The following is a 21725-nucleotide window of genomic DNA, read 5'->3' as shown; positions in this document are numbered from 1 at the left end:
GCTTGCAATACTTATTTGATAGTTTTACTTATGTGGAGCATCAAATCTTGTTACAGATTATATTTGTGCTTTTATACCATGATGTTTATTCCCTGCAATGAGTAAATAATAGTGTGCCAAACTGGCTATGATGTTGCACCTCTCATTTTAACCTAAATGCTGTTATCATCTAATGTCCTTCTAATTTCTATATAATTTGTAGTATATCTTCAACAAGGTAATGTGTAATTTTGATAATTCATGCGATGCATCCGCATCGTGAAAGTTAGAAGTGATCCTTTAAATGTTTTCATCTCTCTGTTTAAATGATTCTGAAAGGAAATTGTTGAAAGTCTAAGTTGAATTGTGTATCTCTGGTAGCCTATTTCAACTGTTTGAATATTTGCTGGGACTCGCGGAGTGAACTGTTTTTTTTTTGTTATTGTTTCATGTTTTGGGACCATGGAGTGCAATCCATACATCTTAAAACTGATCTGTTCGGTAACAAAATTAATATTTAGTTTTTTTTTTTTTTTGTGCTGCTTTATTTTATTGATGTATGACATATCTAGCACATAGAATTTGTATATTATAATAAGAACTAGACTGGAATACTATCAATAGTACCAAGTTATTTGTGCTATTAGATTTTCGATTCTTTAGATGAAAAAATGTACGGTTATCATGGTGAGGGCCTCTTAGGGTTAAGTGAGTTATTGGTTGAATATTATAATCTAACAGATAAAAATAATCAAAACGTTAAATCTAGTGTCGGAAAATTTGGTAGCACTAAGCTCTCGGTGCTATCGATAGTATTCTAGCTGGACTCATTATAATAATATAAAAAACAGTTTTAGTTGGCTGCATCGGTCAGGATGCTTCCAAATTAGCCTTCTTTAGGTCTCGTTAGTTTTACTACACCGTTAGATTAATCATAATTATTAGTTGTTAATACTAGTGGATTAGTTGAATTGGTTTATTATTATTATTATTATTATTATTATTAGGGTTTGCTGTTTGAAAACGTTTCTTATGATGTAATAAATCCTGAAGAGAAATGTAGCAGGTACATGGCTAGCTCACTGTATTATTCATGTACTACTATTTTGTTTATGTGGGGAGAACTCATGGAAACGAAAACAGCCCCCTCCCTAGTACTTATTTACTAGCATGAATTAGTTGGGAAATTAATGGATTTAGCTGGAATCAAAATAACAGTTGAAGCTAATATTACAATCATTTAGAATACATTTTTGTGTTCTGTAAATTGACAATTGAAAGGACAAGCTAATTGCAGATATGCCCTTCATTTATTTGAAAAATCTTAATACATATAATAATACGAGTAATGCTACTTGATAAGTGAGGTGTAGGATATACACCACATTCAGAATTATTAGGGTGTATGGTTAGCATTTATCTTAATACATAATAATACGAATAATACTATTAAATGGAGTGTAAAATATACATCTTCTCTGAGATAAGTGAGGTGTATGATTAGTATTTATCTTAACACATAATAATATGAGTAATGCTACTAGATGGACCGTATGGACGGAGTGTAGGATATACATCGTAACTGGATCAGTGGATTGCATAGTTAATATTTATCTTACTATGTTATATATTTTTGTAATTTTTGTTAACAAATAAAGAAGAGAAAAGACATAGACAGTTCGTGTTCCACCGTGTTCACTATTAACATACTTTAATTACCACTTTTAACTATGAATTAGCCGCGCAAAATATAGTTCGTAGCCAAGTCGAAGAGATCTTTATGATGCTTAAAAAGTTTAGCAAATGTTTATTAGGGAGAGAGAGAACAAAACATGTCCTTCCTCATCCCCGCGCATGTAAATGTTGTAATTTGTTAATCTTTCTTTGGTTCCCAAGTGGGCTTACTCTGAACCCAAATGGGTTTGGACCTGGATCCGTACCCGTACCTAACCTAATCCACATATGAATCATACAAATTCGTAGCATAAACATAAAAAAAAAGGAAAACCATCAATATATGGAAGCAAAATTAACCCTATACATAATGATTTTATATACCATGCACAAAAATTAATAATAGATATTCATAATTCCTAATTAACTGTAGCAAGTTTAGGTTTTTTTTTTTTTTTTTTTTTTTTTTTTTTTACTGTGTTAAAAGCAAAGAAGGGCTCTTACACAGGGGATAAGCTGAGAAAAATGGAGGGAAGGTAAAATGGTGGGAAAGGTTTTGTAGCCGTTATAAATTCAAACATAGGTGTTAGGGTTTGGGCACTTTGGGGCTATACCATGCTCAGCTCCCTTTTTATATATTTATGACAATAATAAGTTTTTTTTTTTTTCAATTTTATTTAAAAAACACCTCTCCTTTTATCCTTTTTACAAAGCTATCCTTGATAAAGTCACTCCCCCCTTGCACTATATTGGCCCCATCCTTGCTATTTCCCTCTATACACACATAAGTACTTAATTTGACTCATTGGGATTATTGAGGAGATAATTTATTTACTTTTAACATTATAATATTAGGTAAAAGGTATAATATATATACACTCACTAACCATGCTTTAAGATTTGTTCGAGTGGCTCGATCTCTTGGTTTTTTTTTTTAATAATCTCTTTTTTATTATCATTATCATGTTTAATTAAATAGTTAACTATCAATCAATATTTATTTGTTATTACTGAATAGAAAAGCTATTAACTTGGAAAAAGAAAATGTGGGGGTGTATTTAACAGAGGGAGGTGACCGCATACAAGGCTTATGCTTACCGCCGCCGCATTTAATCTTCGAAACCCAAAAAAACCGAACCGACCGAGCCGAGGATTTCTGATCAACTGTTTCGGTTCGGTTTGCTTTGCTTTGGTCTGCAATTTACAAAAAACGAAAATCCAACAGGCTTTGAATTGATTTCGGTTATGGATTTTGTCCCGAACCCGAATAGATTATATTATACATAGATGAATATTTGATGTAGCATTAGAATTTGCATTTTAAAATTTTAGATTTTAATATAATATGTTTTGATATATGGTAAAGAGAAATAATTATTTTAGGTTCAGATTTTTGGGTTTAGGTTGGATTTCCGATTTTTTTGTTGGGTTCGGGTTTAATATAGATTTTTAAACTCCGTCGGATTCAGTTCGCATTTGATTGTTGGGTTGGGGTTCGGGTTATTGATAATTCGTTTCGAATTTGACCCATTAACATCTGTAATTGAAATTGAGGAGTAATATATATAATAAGATCATGCAGCTAATTACCTTTCTACTAAGAATAAATAATAATTTTATATTTTTTATGAAATAAATAGTAGAAAAAAAATAATTTTTATCGAACTCCATTTCAATCCAAAAATCAATTTCAGTGAAATAATCAAGCCCTCAACATTCATCTCCGATAAAAAGATTCCTAAAATGTTAGTCCGGTCCGGTCCGGTTCAATTCTTCTTAAATAAAACCCGAAGCCCGGTCCGGTCCACGGAATATAAATAAAAAAGCCGAGCCGGCCCATTATTATTACGTTATCTCCGAGCTCTCCCCGGATTGGGCGGTGACCATACCACATCGCTCTTTATCCCCCTTCATCTTTTTCTCCCCCAAATACTCCGCAACAAATTAAAAATAATTAAAAATTTAAAATAAAAACAAAAATATAAAATATAAAAAAAAATAAAATAACTCATCAAAAACTCCCCCAAAAGCCGAAACCGAGAGAGAGAGAGAGAGAGAGAGAGAGAGGAGGAAGAAGAAGAAGAAGAAGAAGAACGAGACGCTTCGGCGATTTTTTGGCCAAATAATCGCCTCCGCCTCGGCCCAGAATCGCCGATTCCGCCTCTCCTCGCCGATTCCCGCCCGGAAAATCGGCGTCGCCCTTCGCCTCCCTCGAATCGCCCCTCCCCCTCCTTCGTCTCCTCCTCCTCGCTCGTCCCCCATTGGGAGATCCGCGCGCATCGCGTTTTCGCAGGGGAAATCGCGTCAATTCGGATCGATTAGGGTTTCTGCGCCCGATTTTGGTGCATCTTCTTCGGTTCTTTGGATTTCTCCGGGTTTTTTTCTTTGGTTTTGAAGCGGGGGATTTGGGGCTTCGCCGCGGGATTTACCCGCGCGTGGAATGCTGCATGGAGAGGGGCGTCGTTAGGGTTTGGAATCGCCCAAGTTTGCTGCAGATTGCTGGGGTATTCCCATCGGGGTGAGCTCTTCTTGAAGCGAATCGAAAATTCCGAATCCATTGTGAGTTTTTTTTTTCTATAATACCATTCTTATTCACCTTCTAATGTTACTGTTCTTATGTGTTAGATCTTTTCTCTTTAGTAGTTATTCTTGTAGACGATTGTGCTGTATTTAACAAGTTAAAGCGGAATTAGGGTTACGTATGGTTTTAGTTTCTTCAACACTTTTGGCAATTCTGTGACGCATGATTGTCTTGTGTTGAAACTACCTTCTTATAATGAAAACAGAGAAGATCTAGAGCCAGTTATATAAATTTCATATCAAACTTCAGTAATCGAGTTGTTATTTCTCGGGTGTATTAGGAATATTTTTGGGAGAGATTTTGTGTGCGCGTGCGTGCGTGCGGGGATCGTAGATATTGTAATCAGCATTTTGATTTTGACCATGCTTTGAATGAGAATTGTGAATAAGTTTTGATTAAACGTGCCTCTGTCGGTTTTATTGTTCTATCTTTAGTCTTGTGGGGTAACTCCTGGAAGCCTCAAGAACCACTACCGGGTAGTTATATTTTTTACTTACTGTGATTTTGAATGACCATAGGCTTATACATCTGTTGAGATTTTATAATTTACATGTTGTAATATGCCTACGCCATCTGGAAACAGTCAATGCTTCATGTGCTACGCTTTTCTTTTCAGGTCCTGGTGAAATATTTTAATATCTAGGTTCCTTGCATCAGAAGATTGATCTTAATGTTGTCCTTTCAATCATTTGTCAAACTCCAGGTACCACGCTGCTTATGGCCCTCAGGAAACACAAACCGCCTGGTGATGCTTCTTTGGTTAATACAGCATCTCTGAATTTACCAAACAAGGTTGTCAAAAAGGTCAATCCTGTGAAGTCGGGGATGGCGACAGACCTCAATGCAGAGAGTGATGTAGATATTGATTTGAGGGAAGTGTATTTTCTGATCATGCATTTCTTATCAGCTGGCCCATGTAAGAGAACATATGGACAACTGTGGAATGAGCTTCTGGAGCATCAACTTCTACCTAGAAGATACCATGCTTGGTACTCTAGAAGTGGGGCTCGAAGTGGAGATGAAAATGATGATGGCATGTCACTCCCATTGTGCTACGCCAATTTGGTAGAGAGGTATTGACCAATATATCAATGTGCAGTTTACAGATAAGTTGCATTTTTTATTTTTGAATAGTTAGCGTGCGCCTTTATTTGGTTGCTAACTTATGTAGATTTTGGGAACAGTTCTTAGTTTGATTGTTGCTTTCTAGGTACCCTCACATTGCAAAAGATCACTTGGTAAAGCTTCTGAAGCAATTGATTCTGAGTATTGCCCCTCAACCGCATGGCATGATTGGTGGCGGTCCTCCTAGTGCAGCTGATGTCCCTACACTTTTGGGATCTGGTTCCTTTTCTCTTCTCGCATGTATGCCATGCATATTATTATAAATTTATTATATTCAGAATTTTTTATATTCTTACTATCTACCAGACCTTCATCTTGTTATTTATATGTAGGAGTACTGAAAACATATTGTCTCTTTCAGATGATAGGTGTAAGGAAGATAAAGGAGCCAAGAAAGTGCCTGTTTATTTGCGCTGGCCTCATATGCAGGCTGATCAGGTCAGAGGATTAAGTTTGAGAGAGATAGGAGGTGGTTTCACCAGACACCATCGTGCTCCATCTATTCCTGCAGCATGTAATGCCATTGCTAGGCCATCAACTCTTGTGCAAAAGATGCAGATCATTAAAAAATCGCGGGGACATCAGAATGCTGTCTATTGTGGTGTGTATAATTTGCTTGTCTTTTTTTTTTTTTTTTCCTCCCCCTCTCTTCCCTGGAATATCATGATCTAGAATATATCTGTAATTACATAGTTATTTGGCTCTTTCCTATGGGTACAAATGCATTTGCAAGACATGGTATGTTATTGAATGCATGAACAATTTGCTTTTTTGTTAGTCAAATTGCATGCAATTTCTCTCAGTGAATTCATGTTGTTTCTATAGTGACTTGCACTTTGTTCGTATGTCCTGGTTGAATGGATCTTTCAATCTTTTTTTTTTTTTGAGAGAGAATGGTAGCATGCTACCCACTTCATTTTTTTAGAAATATACTTAGCTAGAAATGTTAAGCAATTAGGCTTCAAACTTGAGATCTCGGGTATTAACCGTCAAGCCCTATGCCACTTGCACTAGGGAGGGTTGGTGGTTGAATGGATCTTTATATACAGCGTGCAAATCTTTTCTTTTGATGGATCGAGAAACTAGTTCTTTTACAGCTATTTTTGAACTAGATAAGGCATTAGAGTTAATTTTTCATGTTTTGCTAATATTTAATCATTACCCGCTCTCTGGCATTCTGTTTATACATGCTTGATTTGGGTTTTGCATGGTCTTACCATTACTTAGTTTTTGGTTTGCATAGAGATTTGTTATTTGACTGCAGTGTTGTAACTACAACTTGAAATGATTTATAACATCCACATCTAATTGTGCTGTTTAAGTTTAACATTTTGTAGTTAGGTCCTGTCAAAATAGGAGAAATTGCAGTTCTTTGGCGTCAGGTTTTTAGAATGTTGGTTGTCACTAGTTGTGAACAATAACAGTTCATTATTAGATATGTCAATTGAAAGATATATGCTATGTGAAATTGGTAATCCTCTTTCTTGTTACTTGTGAGTGTATATGTCTGTTAGTTCACTTGAGTAACAAATTGGGATGATGTTCAATTATTTGTCTTGTTAACCATATTGCTAAAGGTCAAGATACACACCATTGTTTCTCTCTGAGATCGTCATACGTCTTGGGCTCTTTATTAATCTACCTATTGCACCCTCTCTTTCTCTATTTTTTTTAAAGAATTTTCAGATGTTTCTCTGACTATGTTTCATTGCTCATCGTGCATCTATAGTTTACTTGATCGGTAAAATGCAGAATATTTTTGCTCCCTGTTGTCTCTTTTCAGGCTTTTGTACTTGAATATCGTACTTTATTCTTCTGCTGATTTTCTATTTGTTTTCAAGCTAATTCAATCTTTTTTGAAATTGTCATCAAAATTTGACCCCTTTTTTTCCATTTTAAAATCTCAACTTGACGTTTGATTCTGCAGCTACATTTGATCGCTCTGGGCGTTATGTCATCACTGGGTCGGATGATCGCCTTGTAAAGATCTGGTCAATGGAGACTGCCTTTTGCCTGGCCAGTTGCCGAGGACATGAAGTGAGTCTGTTCTGTTTCTTTGCACTTTGAACTGCGAACTATGATCTCTCCCCTTCCATGATTGAATTTGTGTATCTGCTTTGCTTTTGTGAAGGGTGACATCACTGACTTGGCTGTGAGTTTCAATAATTCTTTGGTGGCTTCTTCTTCGAATGACTTCATCATCAGAGTGGTAATTTCTTGTCTTTAGGTGTCTTCCTATGAATTGATCACTGTATCTTGTTCCTCTTTTTCTTCTTCTTCACATCGTCGTTGGATTGCTGCAGTGGCGTATACCCGATGGGCTGCCGATTTCAGTTTTGAAGGGGCATGCTGCAGCTGTAACTGCTATTGCATTTAGTCCTAGGCCAAATGCTGTTTACCATCTGCTATCGTGAGTTCAATTTTTTGACTGCATTATTTGGCTATGCGCCAATAGCCAATCTTCTTGGGGATATCTAGAAATAGGAAAATTTTGTCACTTTATTTTTTTCTCATGCCTATCTTAATAAGTCATTAATAGGGATCAGCTACCTTATTTGCCTGCAGGGTAGGGCAAAAATAATTTGGATGAGATCCATCAAACCAGCTTTGCATCAAAGTTTTGCTGGATATGGTTTAGGTTTCCTTATCTGTAATCAAATCAGTATTTCTATCCACTCCCTGATATACTTTTTGGGATAGCATCATAGGAATATTGGTTCGAGTTGTCCATCTGATATATCTTAAATGCCCATATATTAGAAAATACAAAACTGTAAAATAGTAGCTTAACTGTATGTATGTCTATTTTGGACAAGTCTCAGATTGGTTCATTCTATATATTGGTTATGGAGCAGCGTATTACCTACTATATTTGTATACATGTGAACCAAAAAATTATTGATATGTAGGTATCCAATTCATTGTTGTCCAGCACCTCATAGTGTGAATGGAGGATGATGGAAGAAGACTTCACTTCTTGTTATGCAAATATTGTTTGAAACTATATTGTCCATCTGTATGCCTATTCATATCCAGACAACAAATGTGCATACATATGTGGGTTATCCACTATCCAATCTGTGTCTTATGCGTTTTCACCCGAATTGCTGATATGAGGAAGGGGAATTAACTTGTCACATCCCCCGCTAGTTTAGGGATGTACAGAGGACACTAGTTCAGGAATAAGTAGAGGAATTGAGAAGACGCCTTTTCTCTTCAGAATTCCCAAATATCTGATGGCTGTTATTATTACATCTCTGCTAGTTTTCAGTTGAGCAGAGACAAGGATCTTTTGCTTACATAAACTCTGGAGCATGTCTTTCTTCTTCATCTTTATCCATGTATATAATGTCAGACGCTTGTCTCATTTAGTTGCTTTCCTTTTGTTTGCTGAGCAGGTCCTCTGATGATGGGACTTGCCGCATTTGGGATGCTAGGTACTCTAAACCCAGTCTGCAAGTATATAGTCCAAAGCCTTTAGATACTTCAGCTGGTTAGTTTAATATTACTTGGTTATTTCTTTTCATTAGAGGTTTCAGTCAATGTGACCCTATTCTGAAAATCATGAGATGATGCCAGGAAAGAACAACGATCCTTCTCCCAGTGCTGTGCAACAAAATCATCAAATCTTATGTTGTGCATTCAACGCTAATGGAACCGTATTTGTCACTGGTAGTTCAGATACATATGCAAGGGTACAGTGTTATATAATTTCTTATTCTAGAAAAGAAGTTGATTGTACTTTTATTGTCTCTAGTCATTTTGAAAATTATGAGGTAGTCAGGTTTAATTTAAATTGCCAATTGCAGGTCTGGAATGCTTTTAAGATCAATCCTGATGAATCTGATCAAAGGCATCATGAGATGGATCTGTTATCTGGCCATGAAAATGATGTCAACTATGTCCAATTTAGGTTTGCTGGCCATGAATATGATGTCAATTATGTCCAATATTTTTTTTCTTTATGCACTTTGATCATTTTGTTTTCTCTTGACTTAGTGGCTGTGCTGTGGCACCTAGATCTTCTACAGCTGATACACTGAAGGAAGATAATCTTCCCAAGTTCAAAAATTCCTGGTTTGTTTATGTCACTAGTTCTACGAATTTCAGTAATAACGATTCTGTCACCTGTTCTATGAATTTCAGTAATAACGATTCTCTCTTTGTAAATCTCACATATTACTCTTAAATTCATTACTGATAGATTGTTTATGTTTCTCAGGTTCACTCATGACAACATTGTCACCTGCTCTCGTGATGGCAGTGCAATTATTTGGATTCCGAGATCCCGTCGGTCTCATGTAAGCACTATTTGGGTTGAAAGTGTACTTATATTCCCTTGCCAAATTGCATCAGAAATCACAGTTTATCTATTGTCAGCAAGTGATATGAAAGTGTTGATACAATCATGTATGTTAAATTGAACTTTACTATTTGTTGAAGGTTCTGAATATGAGGTAGAGAGATTCAAACTATCCATCAGTATTTTCTGTTGTTGTTTTTAGTAGTTTAGATTTTGTCATAAGATGTCTACCTTTTCTTTTGCAGGGAATTGTGCTTGTGCTGATGTTACCTTTTTCACTTTTTTTCCCCCTTTCCTCCTCTCATGTTTTTTAATGCTTTATGCAAATAAAAGAGGGAAAAAGAATTAGAGGGATGTATTTTGGTCTAGATTGTAATGATGATCTTCATGCTACGGCAACCTTACATTATCTTAAAATCTTTCAAGATATCCGTTGTGATGGTTTGTCTGTCTCGCCATTGGTTCAGGGAAAGGTTGGGCATTGGACGCGTGCCTATCATCTTAAGGTTCCCCCACCACCCATGGCTCCCCAACCTACCCGTGGGGGTCCACGTCACAGGTGTCAGCCAACTCCTCGTGGTGTTAATATGATTGTATGGAGTTTGGATAACCGCTTTGTACTTGCTGCAATCATGGGTAAGTGATCTGCTGCTTCATGTTTCATGCGAATGTTGTAAATACTTAAAGCTATCAGTATTTTTTTCCTTTTTGTTTACTATGGTGAATCCTGCAATTCTTTTTCTATAGCATGTTGAAACAAATCCATGGTTTATTAGACATTCCAAGTCTCATCATGACTGTTTCTTAATAAATGAAGTGAGGTAGTTAAGTAATGGGTTTTCACAATTATAATGTATATAGTGAAAGAAAGGTCTATAAAGCTTTACGTTCACCAGCTAGTAGCATCTCTACTATATCTGAGACCTTAATCTGTTGACAGAGATATTTCCAGCCCCACAATTTTGGTGGGAATTGTTTATTTTCTCTTGTCCTTCAATTATTTTCCTCAATGTGTTATTGTTTTTATCAGATTGCAGAATATGTGTTTGGAATGCTTCTGATGGTAGCTTGGTCCATTCGTTGATTGGTCACAAGGAATCAGTTAAGTATCTTAGTATACTTATTCCAATATTTATATTTCTGATATCGTGGTTTTGTGGTGTTTCTGTTGTGGCAGCAGCTTATAACCTACTGTGACACACAACTTTCATATTTAATATAGATTTTTGTTGAATTATTTTGATAATTCTTTTCTTTTCTGTAATTCATATGTTTTTATTTGCCACAAAGTACTCGAAACCTTGATCTTTACAATGTGAAAGAAAAATCTTAGTAGATCTTCAATTTTGTTCTCCTTATTCACTATCCTCTTTGTTACTTGTTTATTTACCACTTAAACATTATTCTTTGGTCTTTCCAATATTTTAATAGTACCTTATGTGAACCGCTTTTGCACCTGCGTATGTGCTGGCCTACTTATGCATGGTAGTGTCTCGGGTATCCATGAAGTCGGACATTAATGTTCTTTGTTAAATTGGTCTTTCTGAATAGACATTATTGTATTTTGTATTAAGCATAGAAATAGGCAATAACTTAAATATAAATGGGATTCTGCAACCAAATCTTTGTTTGCATGTAAATGGAAAGATAGGTCCAAATTTTGAAGAAATGTCATACAAAACGTTGTAAAAATTTTCTTTTTTTGTTACAATTTATTTTATTTGATTGCTAGAACTCAAAATTGTTGTAAGAAATGGGAAGGAAAGAAAGAAATGGGAAGGGAAGAATTATATTTAATTTTTCTTTACTGGAAACGATATTTATTGAGAAGCACCTGACTCTCTGTATAATTACTTAGTTCTCAGAGATTACAAAGATTATTCCTTCATCGTCCTGCCACTGTCTTGTCTACCATTTTTATCCATGAAAGTGAATTTTTTAGTAGCATAATGTCTTCGTTGGATTTGCATTTAGTGACAAAAGAGCTGATTCAGTCTTCTATTTAGTGCACAATATTCCTATTATTCCTTTTTATTGGTATACACTTTTTATTGCTATACTCTCACAACGTAAGAAGTTTTAAGTGGTTTAGTTTTGACAGTAGCCTCTCTATTATTGACAGACATTTGTTTTGGATGTGCATCCTTTCAACCCTCGGATAGCTATGAGTGCTGGATATGATGGGAAGACAATCATCTGGGATGTAAGTTTCTGAGACGATCTTTCCAGAAAACAGCAATTTCTTTTCTTACATGTTAATGTTTGCTGATAATTGCGTGTCTAGATATGGGAGGGGAAACCAGTACAGATTTATGAAACAGGACAGTTTAAGCTGGTGGATGGGAAATTTTCTCCGTAAGTAAACTGTATAATTTGCATGTATTTGCATTTCTGCTTTTCTCAGACTACTCTGCTTGAGTTTCTTCTTCATTTTATATGAAATATGCCTCTTAAATATCTTAATGAAACTTTTTCACATTAATAAAAAAGAACCTTTTGACTCTAGACTTCTATTTTGAGTTTCATTCCTAACCTCCTAGCAGCCAGCATTATTTTCTTGTGATCTCCCAGTGTAACAAAATATACAATATGTTATAAATTAAATTTATCATATGCTGGTGAAACATTTCTTAACTTGAAAACTTGGGAAATGTGATTCAGAGATGGAACATCAATCGTTCTCTCAGATGAAGTTGGACAAATATATATTATAGCCACAGGGCAAGGAGAGTCTCAAAAGGACGCGAAATACGATCAGGTGTTTGCATCAGTTGTTAGCTTATGCAATAATTTAGTATTATACTGCTTTCTGTTTTGTAATTCTGATTTGTGTTATGTAACAGTTCTTCCTGGGAGACTATCGACCCCTTATCCAAGATACAAATGGAAATGTTTTGGATCAGGTTTGTTTTTGTCCATTGTGCTCTTCATGTATCTGGTTTAGAGACTGCTTAGTACAAATTGTACACTTGCTTTATAGCAAAATGATATCTATTGAAGAACGAACAATCAAAAGAAAAAAAAAATAGCCAGTCTAATTCCATGTAAGTAGAATGGTAAATATCCTATGCTAGACTTCAATATTAATTGATGGAGGTGGTCCGTTTTATATCACATGGTTATCATTTCTATCTCCAAACGAATATGTGCCAAAATTGACACTTCAGATTCTCACGGGCAAAGATTACCTACTAGGTTTTGGGCTTGTCAGTTCCTAATTTGTATGTGGGCTTGCTGAATATTTAATTTGAAGAGTCTGAAAATACCCTGGTCTTTTTAGTTTTTGCCTTATATTCCTTTCATGTTATTTTTTAGTTCCTACACTGGGATTTGCAGTGAAAGAAACTTGAGATATTTTTACATTTGCCAACTTCAACTTTGTCATTCTTGATTGATCCTAAAGTGTGTTTTTTTTTTTTTTTTTTGGTTTTTTGGGAGTGGTGGGGAGCTTCATCCCTAAAATATAATAGTAGACAAACCGAATGTTATTTTTATTATTTTACTTAGTATGCTTGAATTGACAGACCGGACTTCTGGTTGAATGAGAAAAAGAACTACCACACGAACTTGTTACCATTTTAACAATATTTAACTGCCAATGTAAGTTACAAATTTTCACTACACAAGTGATATAACTGCCAATGTAAGTGATAAATTTTCACTACACAAGCAAATTAAGTGCCAGTATTTTAGATCTAGACAGAAACAAGTACGTCACTAAATCCAGGAAGGTTCAACCAGTTGATCAGATCATAGTCCTGATCTAGTCTTATCTTTTGTTGGACTTTAGACCCAAACCTTTTGGTGCCAAACTCGGTCAAATTTTTTCAGATTTTGAGTGTCTATAATTTGGGAACCTGCGCTTACTCAGAGAGAAGATAGTGGAGCTTATAGCTACTGCATTTTGTAAATAAAATGTCTATATGGTAAGTTAGACACATGATAAACCTCCTTACACGCACATATCCACACACACAAAAAAAAAAGAAAAAAACAATAAGAGGGATTAAATAAGCTCTGCAGAAGGTGGCAAGTTCTAGATGTAATGTAAGAAGAGGAATATTTGTTTGGTTCACTTCTTGTCTTAATAAGATTAAAAAGAAAAGGTAAAAGTTCTGGTATTCTTTCATTACTAGTCTGTCACAGATTTAAAAATTATAAGCAGAATTTTTCTCTTTTATTGGATATAAACAATTGGCATGTGCCCTCTTCCTTCTATGTTATACACTATATTTGTCTAATCTCTTTCTAGTCTTGCGTCATGGTTTATCCCATATAGCTTCAGCGAAATGCTGGCAGAATATCTGATGTGATTTGCAAAGTAAACGATATGAATGTATCATTCTGCACTTTTCAGCAATTATTTGAATTTTCTTGAAGATCTCTTCTTTTTTAGTGTAGACTTACTTTAGAATTGGTTTTTTGTTGTGTTGCATTTTACTTTGCCTTCTTTTTTACATTCTGCTTATTAATGCTGCATCAAATCCCAGGAGACACAACTCGCACCATATCGAAGGAATGTCCAGGATTTGTTGTGTGATGCAAGTAAGTGATAAACCAAATGTTTGTTGGGGCTTCACAAAGTCTCCTCTTTTTTTTTTTACACGTCTACTTGAAAAATGCATTTCTTACAAAGATACCCCAGTAAGGAGTTCTCCAACCTGTGGAAGGAAGTTGGTCTTGTATAAGAAAAAGTTTTAAAAGGGTCACTTTTACAAGTACGAGAGCGTATAAACAGAACTTCAAAGTTTTTGAGGTTAGGTAGGGATTTCTATGTGAATACATAATTATGAAGGGATATAGTTGTACCGATTTGATTATTCTTCTGAGCATCTCTGTGCTTGTCTTTGGTGACAAACATTATTATATCTTATTTCAGGTATAATACCATACCCTGAACCTTATCAGAGCATTTACCAGCGGCGCCGCTTAGGCGCACTAGGTATCGAGTGGCGTCCTCCATCAGTAAACTTTGCCGTGGGTCCCACTTTCAACCCAAATACGGGTGATTTCCAGCCATTGCCAATTATAGACCTGGAGAGGTGGGCTGAGCCGTTGCCAGAGGTTGCGGATGCTGTTAATTGGGAATTAGAAAATGAAGCGGTTCAGACCGATGATAATGATTCGGAGTATAATGTCACTGACGAATATTCAAGTGAAGGAGAGCCGGAAAGTCTGAATAGCAGCTCCTCTGGTGATTCTGTATCTAGTGCGGAAGACAGTGGGGTTAGCCTTAACAAGGAAGGCCTTCGAAGATCTAAAAGAAAGAAGCACAAGCCAGAAGTAAGAAGCAATCTGGGAAACTCTCTCTCTCTCTCTCTCTCTCTCTCTCTCTCTCTTAATTGACACTTTGTTTGCCAGGCTGAGTTTACTTCTTCTGGGAGGCGAGTAAAGAGACGGAACCTGGATGAACGTGATGCAGTGACAACATCAAGGACCAATAGAGTGCGGAGGTCAAGAAATGGGCATTTAGCATCAAAGAAAAAATCTTCTAAATCTAAGTCACTAAGACCTCAAAGACGTGCTGCATGCAATGCTCTCAATTTGTTCTCCAAGATGACTGGAATTTCGACCGATGGAGAAGAGGAAGATGAAATGGACAGCACTTCCTCGGAGAGTGAGTCGATGACGCTTCCTGATTCGAACAGTCAAAGTGTTGAATCTGAAAAGTCAATGCGTAATAGCCAACCGAAACAATCAAAGGATAAAGAAGTCCTTAGAGAGTGTGAAGATGTTGAAAAACCTTCTCAGCCTGTTGAAGCTCCGGAAAATACTGGAGTGAAGAGAAAATTGGTACTTAGGTTACCAAATCGTTGTTCAAAAGCTGTTGTTCCTTCAGACAGCATGAAGGCTGAGGTCCCCAAACAGGAAACAGCCGATCATGATGAAGCTAACACGATCAAATGGGGTGAGGTTAAGTTGCGGTCATCTAAACGTCTTAAGTTCGTTGACTCTTCAGCAGGAGATGCAGAATGTCCTGGCACTTTTGAAGGCGACACTAATGGACATCCTAATTCCAATGATGAGTGCGGAGCATCTTCAAGCCCTAAGTACCAAGCTCATGGGGTTAATGTAGTAGGCAGAAATGGTCGACATGTAGATTTTGCTTCCCAAGAATTGAATGATGGGCTAATTAAAGAGGCCCTTCCTGAGTGGGATGGTAGCAACCGGCAGTTGCTAGGGCATGCTGACCAAGAAGACCGGCTTTCTCTTCAAGCCAATGGCAAGACAACTGAATCTGTAATACACAAGGATGAGGACTTCCATGATAGAGGTATTGTGAATGGTAAAAATTCTGGCTGTACAGATAGTAAAAATGGTTCTGCCCAAGGCCAACAAGTTGAGACTTGTAGTTCACAGCCTGTGTATCGAAAGATTAGGATCAAATCAAGAGGATTAATGAAGGAAGATAACAGTTCATCTTCCAAATTAAAATCACCTGATTTAGGGGATTTGAGGACCTCTGGGTCTGAACAAATGATAAAGAGTCAAATGGCAGCTGAAAAAAGTAGGGTGTCTGTTTTGGATGAAGAAGAAGAGTCTATTGGGATAAATAGCAATACGGATCCACATGGTTCAAACAAGTTACAAGTGAACTCCTATTCTAAGATGTATAATACAGTTTACAAAAGGTCGAAGTCATCCAGGAGTAGGAAGAGTTTTGATGTTGATATTCATGAAATGGAGGAAAGCACATCTCTTTCAAACTATAGTGAAGATAGACAAGCAGAAACTAGTGTTGCTGCAGTTGATAGTGTTCGTGGATCGAGATTTAGGGCCACTAGGGCTAATTTTGGTTCTTTGGAGGCATCTACTAGTGGTGGAAGATACTTTTCGGATGCTCGTGATCAACTCCTACCTGATGAATGGAAGTCAGCCTCTAAAACTATAGTTGGTATGAGATCTGTTCGAAATAGGAGAGAGAATTACAGCTTTAGTGACCCAAGACCTTTGGACAAAAGAAAACACCAACCATCACGGAAGCTCTCATGGCTGATGTTGCTAGAGCATGAAGAGAGCTACCGATATATCCCCCAACAAGGTGATGACGTGGCATACCTGAGACAGGTATTCTTTATAGTTTTTTTAACTCTCCCCATTGCAAGTATCCAAGATGTGAACTTGTATAACTCTTACCTTTCTGCATATATAACCCTCAGAAAATACATGTATTTGTGTGTATATGACTTAGTTTTGGAATTTGCATCTATACTGCCTGTATTTGCATATATTCCGCATCTCTAAACTTTGCATCAAAGAATGTTGGAATAGTAACAAAGATTCATGAATCACACCATCATAACCCTATTTATTTGAACACACGCCCTTTGAGTTTTAGTAAAATTTCATCTCCATGCCGTATGTAAGGCATATAAGCAAATTGAGTTTATCATTAAGGTAAAATGTATGGAGACCTTTTCTACTAATTTTATTGGCACCCTTTTATTTATTTATTTATTTTTGCTTTGAGTTATTCTAGTCATTTAAATTGGGGATTGGGGTCTTCGTAGATTTAATGGTGATATCACTTCACAGAAAATGGAAAAGGGGTTTGAGTTAGCTGTTAGCTCCTAACAGCAAATAGAGCAGTTAAACATTTAACACAATCATCTATTTAATAAACTGCAATAACATAAATCATACGATCTTAGAAGTTGTGGTGGTGTAGATGAAAAAAAGAGAGAGTAAAGTATGCAAGTCAATTTCAGAATTGCCAATAGTTGAGGGAGTTCTCGGTATATTTTTACACTATGTTTAATATCACAGGTGCTGATAATCATCTTAGATGTATAATACATGTGAGAATTTGTAATTTTTGTAAATTACTTGTGCGAAATCCTGACATTTCAAGGTTGTAGACAAATACATGCATTAAAGTATTAGACTTGCAGATACGTACTTTAAGGGGCATATTTGAAAAGTTTGCATATAATGTTCATTTTTTCTTGTGTTTTTCAGGGGCATGAAGAATACATCAGAGGTTCACGGCAGTCACAAGAAGCAGGACCATGGAAATCGATCAGAGATCTTAAAGCTGTTGAATTCTGCAGAGTACGAGCCCTTGAATATGCTCCCTTCAAAGGATCGGGTGAGGGCTGCTGCAAACTCACTCTTGAGTTCACAGATCCGTCTTCAAGTGCTTTTGGGAAAGCATTCAAGGTCACTTTGCCTGAGCTCGTCTCTTTTCCCGACTTCCTCGTGGAGAGAACACGGTACGATGCCGCTATCGAGAGGAACTGGACCCACAGAGATAAATGCCAGGTTTGGTGGAGGAACGAGGATGGGGATGGAGGGAGTTGGTGGGACGGCCGCATTTTGGCGGTGAAGACCAGGGCATCCGAGTTTCCTGATAGTCCATGGGAGAGGTACGTTATACAGTACAAGGACGATGGGTCAGAACAACACTTTCATAGCCCTTGGGAGCTTCACGATGCAGACAGTCAGTGGGAGCACCCACATATTGATCTCGGGATTAGGGATAAGCTTTTATCCTGTATTTCTAAATTAGAGCACACCTCTGCAAGAAATCAGGTCAATTTCTTTCACTGATCCTCTCCTTGATGATGCTTTGGTTCCCTTTTGACATCATATGCAGAGTCTAAATCTTTTCCCTCCGCGGATCTTTCAGGACTGTTACGGCGTTCAAAAGCTTAATCAAGTAGCACAAAAATCTGATTTTCTAAACAGGTAATGCTTCGTGAGTTTTATATGTATATCCACAAATATCATATGCATATATCTGTACTGCGATGCTCCGACTATGTAGCGATATTAGGCAATAAAATAAAAAATTTAAAGATCAAGTTCGGTAAATACGAAATAGCGTAGCTAACCTATGCCCCTACCTAGGATCTGACATTTATTTTGATTCTCCATTGTATTCCTGCAGGTTCCCTGTTCAGTTCTCTATCGAGGTGATCAAGAGGAGACTGGAAAACAATTACTACCGAACTCTGGAGGCTGTCAAGCTTGATGCCTCCGTTATGCTCTCCAACGCCGAGTCTTACTTTGGGAAAAGTGCTGATATGTCGAATAGGATGCGCAGGCTCTCCGACTGGATCACACGCACGTTCTCGTCATTGTAGTCCGCATCAACAGTTTTGTAGCAGGACGAGCTCTTCTTAACCCGCAGCTTTATGTAGATTCTCATACCAGCTTCTCAATCTGCAGCTCATTACCCATTGATCTTCTCCGATTTTATTCTTTTTTTTTTTCCTTCTATGTAGGTGGTAATTGGTTTTCCTTTAGGAAAATTGTTTCAGACTCTTTGAGTCATGGGAATAGCGGGAATGATTGACTTGGAAAATCACTATGTACAGAGTTAGTTCTCTTCATTAATAATTTTAAAGAAATGAAAAGAAGAATGCTGACACTTTTATTCTTTCTCCTCAGGTGCCTTCTCTGTTTTTCGGTATTATCTTCTCCAATAACTATGTCTAAGTAATTCATCTTGTGTGGTTTATTATGCATCAAACAATAAAATCCCAGCTTAAATTAAACGTGGAGCCACTTTACTGTGCAAATTCGGCTTGCGCGGTTTTGGGCAAGTTTAATCAAGCATTGTAGCTGATTTTGTTTGACGGCTCGGATCGAATCCCCAGCCCTACTAACCTGATGCACGCACTCATGTCCATCCCTTTATTACCCATCTATGGTAATGCCTGCAGTTCGCTGTATGTAGCAGCACAGGAACGAACAAAATTACCGCGAGCAAACACGAGCAATTGAATCATCTTCTTTACCAACAAGAAGCGGTTTAATATTAGTTCAAAAGCGACATCGCTAGTTAATGCAGTTCGTGTCATCAATGCTCTCAATACTCGGCTCAAATCATCTGATAACGTTCAGATAACATCACACACCGCGTACAGTCAACAGAGTTAAGAAACTCCGCCGGAATCGATTTTTCTCTTTTCAACCTCAAAAATTTAGCCCATACATGAAATGTTAAATAGAAGAGAGGTAAGACTAGTTTTACGAATCGCTCCGCCTTACATCAATCCCTCCACCTATGCCCACAGCTTGGATTGCAGCAGACGAAGAAAAGAGTCATACCTTCCTCGCCTCTGCTAGTAGCCTGCAATTTTTTTAAAACAAAAATTATTTTCTGTGCACAGAGAATGCATTCGAAACAAACACCGACCGAAACAATACTACTCCATCAGATATCAAATTGCACGTAAAGTGTGATACATCAAGCTATAGATGAGAAAGTGTGCTTATCATTGATTATTATTTTCTGGGCCATCTTTTCAGTAGATAGGAAGAAGATTATGTTGCAGCGAAGCAAAAGTTCTTTCTACTAAATGCAAAGTTATCGACCTATGAATTTATCTACTTAATCACTGGTAGCATTAAGCATACTACTTTACAAGGTTGAATTAATTTTAATTAACAAATTTGCTTGTCTATATATGTCTAAGTTATACTCTTAATAATTGTGAGAGTGGCACTTTTGTTCATGAATGCTAAGACCAAGATGTACATACATAAGGAAGTATACAAAGCAGCAAGGATTTAAGTGCCGTGGCACGGAGTCATGCCGAAAACTTGCCGGCACGGTACGGCACGGTGGATACGGCCCGTGCCGATGGGCACTTAAAACCTTGCAAAGCAGTGAAGTAACTTCAATAATTTGAACTGAGAGAATTAAGGGTAACTTCGAAAGTATATTTTGCTATTCCCCTCTTTATTACTTTCATGCAGCCTTAGAACCTAGAGATTCGTATGTGTTAGCACACAACTCGCTGAAACAAGGTGAGAGCCAAGAAATCGAACCTGGAAAAAGACGGCTTCTGGATGACCGCACACAGCACACCGGACAGACTTAGTTCGAGGGAGGGTTGGATCGCCCGCAACGTCTTGCAGGACTTGCGTGCGTTCGCCAATCGCGTGATGCACCTCATTTCTATAGACACAATGGTAATCAGAAACTTCCTGAAAGAGCAGGGAGGAACTCCATCACAGACGATAAGAATATACAGTAAAAATATACACAATTTAGGAGAAATGAGAGCGCAGATCGAGAGATTCCAAGCTCCCACAATGCAGCAGCCAGAAAAAGTGCTGCTTAAATGCAACAACTACATCAAATTAGAAAAGGATAGAACTTTTGTATGTCATCTCAAGCAAGTTTTATATCCTATTCAAAGTTCTAAGGAGATTGTAGAAGATGAAATAACCAACACATGAAACAACTGTTGTTTGGAACGGTGTTTTCAATATTTGAATTCAACACTATCCTTCATATCCGGGTTCCTTGAATTAAATGAGAGGAAACTAAACGAAGTAAGAAGCCTAGTAAGACTCGAACTCAAAGCCTTTTGCTCTGATATCATGTTAAGTAATGCGTGAAACAACAGTTGTTCTACAATAGCTTAAGCTATTAGAGAATGATGTTTTCAATATTTATATTCAACAGAAGCTGAGATCTTATAGTTGTATAAGAACTATCAATCTTGACTTTAGTCTTTAGATTCGCTAAAATGCCCAGCTATTTCAATATGCTTTGGATAGATAGAACCTGAAAAAAAATCTATTTAGCATTCAGATGTAAGGATATAGTATATTTTTATGCATAAAAGATCTATTTAGCTTGATTTCAAAAACAGGTTCTATATTCCAAAAGAAAAAGCTGCGCGATTCCGCAAACAAATAATCTAAAGCTTTCACCAGCTAAAATGAAAAAGCACTTCTGAAAGCAAACAGGAAGATGCAAAATCAATTTTCTGACTTTTCTAGAGTTTGTTCTGCAACTTTCTGAAAACGAACAGAAAGTTGCAAAACAAGTTCCTTTTTTTTTTCCCCTCTCTCTCTCTCTAACTCGATTAGCAAATTATATTACATCAAAGCTCCACTTTTTCCCACACCAAATTTAGGAAAAAAGAGATCAAATAAAAATAGAGAATGGGGAGGAGGAGGAGGATTAAGAACCTGGTGGTCACAGTTGCGGCATGCGTAGAGGAGGATCTTTTGCTCTCTATCCTCTTTTGGGTACAATATATTGTTGCTGTAAAAACCCCAAAAGAAAAAAAAAACAAAAAACAAAAAAGGAGCCAAGAT

At 36.9% G+C, this 21725-nt stretch overlaps 2 protein-coding genes across 2 annotated transcripts; one reads left to right on the top strand and one right to left on the bottom strand.

The window, feature by feature from the left end:
• LOC109723706 (bromodomain and WD repeat-containing protein 3-like) lies at positions 3687–19049 on the top strand. Its single transcript, XM_020252168.1, has 24 exons — positions 3687–4212; positions 4938–5307; positions 5445–5599; positions 5721–5960; positions 7287–7396; positions 7491–7568; positions 7663–7769; positions 8758–8852; positions 8939–9054; positions 9169–9272; positions 9359–9436; positions 9582–9660; positions 10130–10298; positions 10693–10763; positions 11785–11865; positions 11947–12017; positions 12324–12420; positions 12506–12565; positions 14153–14207; positions 14542–14945; positions 15024–16730; positions 17622–18194; positions 18292–18350; positions 18553–19049. The coding sequence occupies exons 2-24, from the start codon at positions 4952–4954 to the stop codon at positions 18746–18748; spliced, it is 5061 nt and encodes a 1686-aa protein (XP_020107757.1). The 5' UTR covers positions 3687–4212; positions 4938–4951; the 3' UTR covers positions 18749–19049.
• Positions 19388–21725, bottom strand: LOC109723798 (DNA-directed RNA polymerases II, IV and V subunit 9A-like; the record flags this gene model as incomplete). The annotated part of the gene is made up of 3 exons (XM_020252282.1): positions 19388–19740; positions 20442–20600; positions 21597–21725. Coding segments are annotated over 3 exons (369 nt in total), but the record flags the coding sequence as incomplete, so codon positions are not given.

The sequence above is a fragment of the Ananas comosus genome, linkage group 18 (genome assembly GCF_001540865.1).
Source record: "Ananas comosus cultivar F153 linkage group 18, ASM154086v1, whole genome shotgun sequence".
Taxonomy (NCBI): domain Eukaryota; kingdom Viridiplantae; phylum Streptophyta; class Magnoliopsida; order Poales; family Bromeliaceae; genus Ananas; species Ananas comosus.
This window is presented reverse-complemented; position numbering and strand designations above follow the sequence as displayed.

Bases quoted from the DNA above. Each gene is read 5' to 3' on its own strand.
- LOC109723706 (XM_020252168.1), top strand. From the start codon at position 4,952: ATGGCCCTCAGGAAACACAAACCGCCTGGTGATGCTTCTTTGGTTAAT. The intron at 5,961-7,286 runs GTGTGTATAATT...TTGATTCTGCAG, and splicing joins TCAGAATGCTGTCTATTGTG to CTACATTTGATCGCTCTGGG. The intron at 8,853-8,938 runs GTTAGTTTAATA...AGATGATGCCAG, and splicing joins GCCTTTAGATACTTCAGCTG to GAAAGAACAACGATCCTTCT.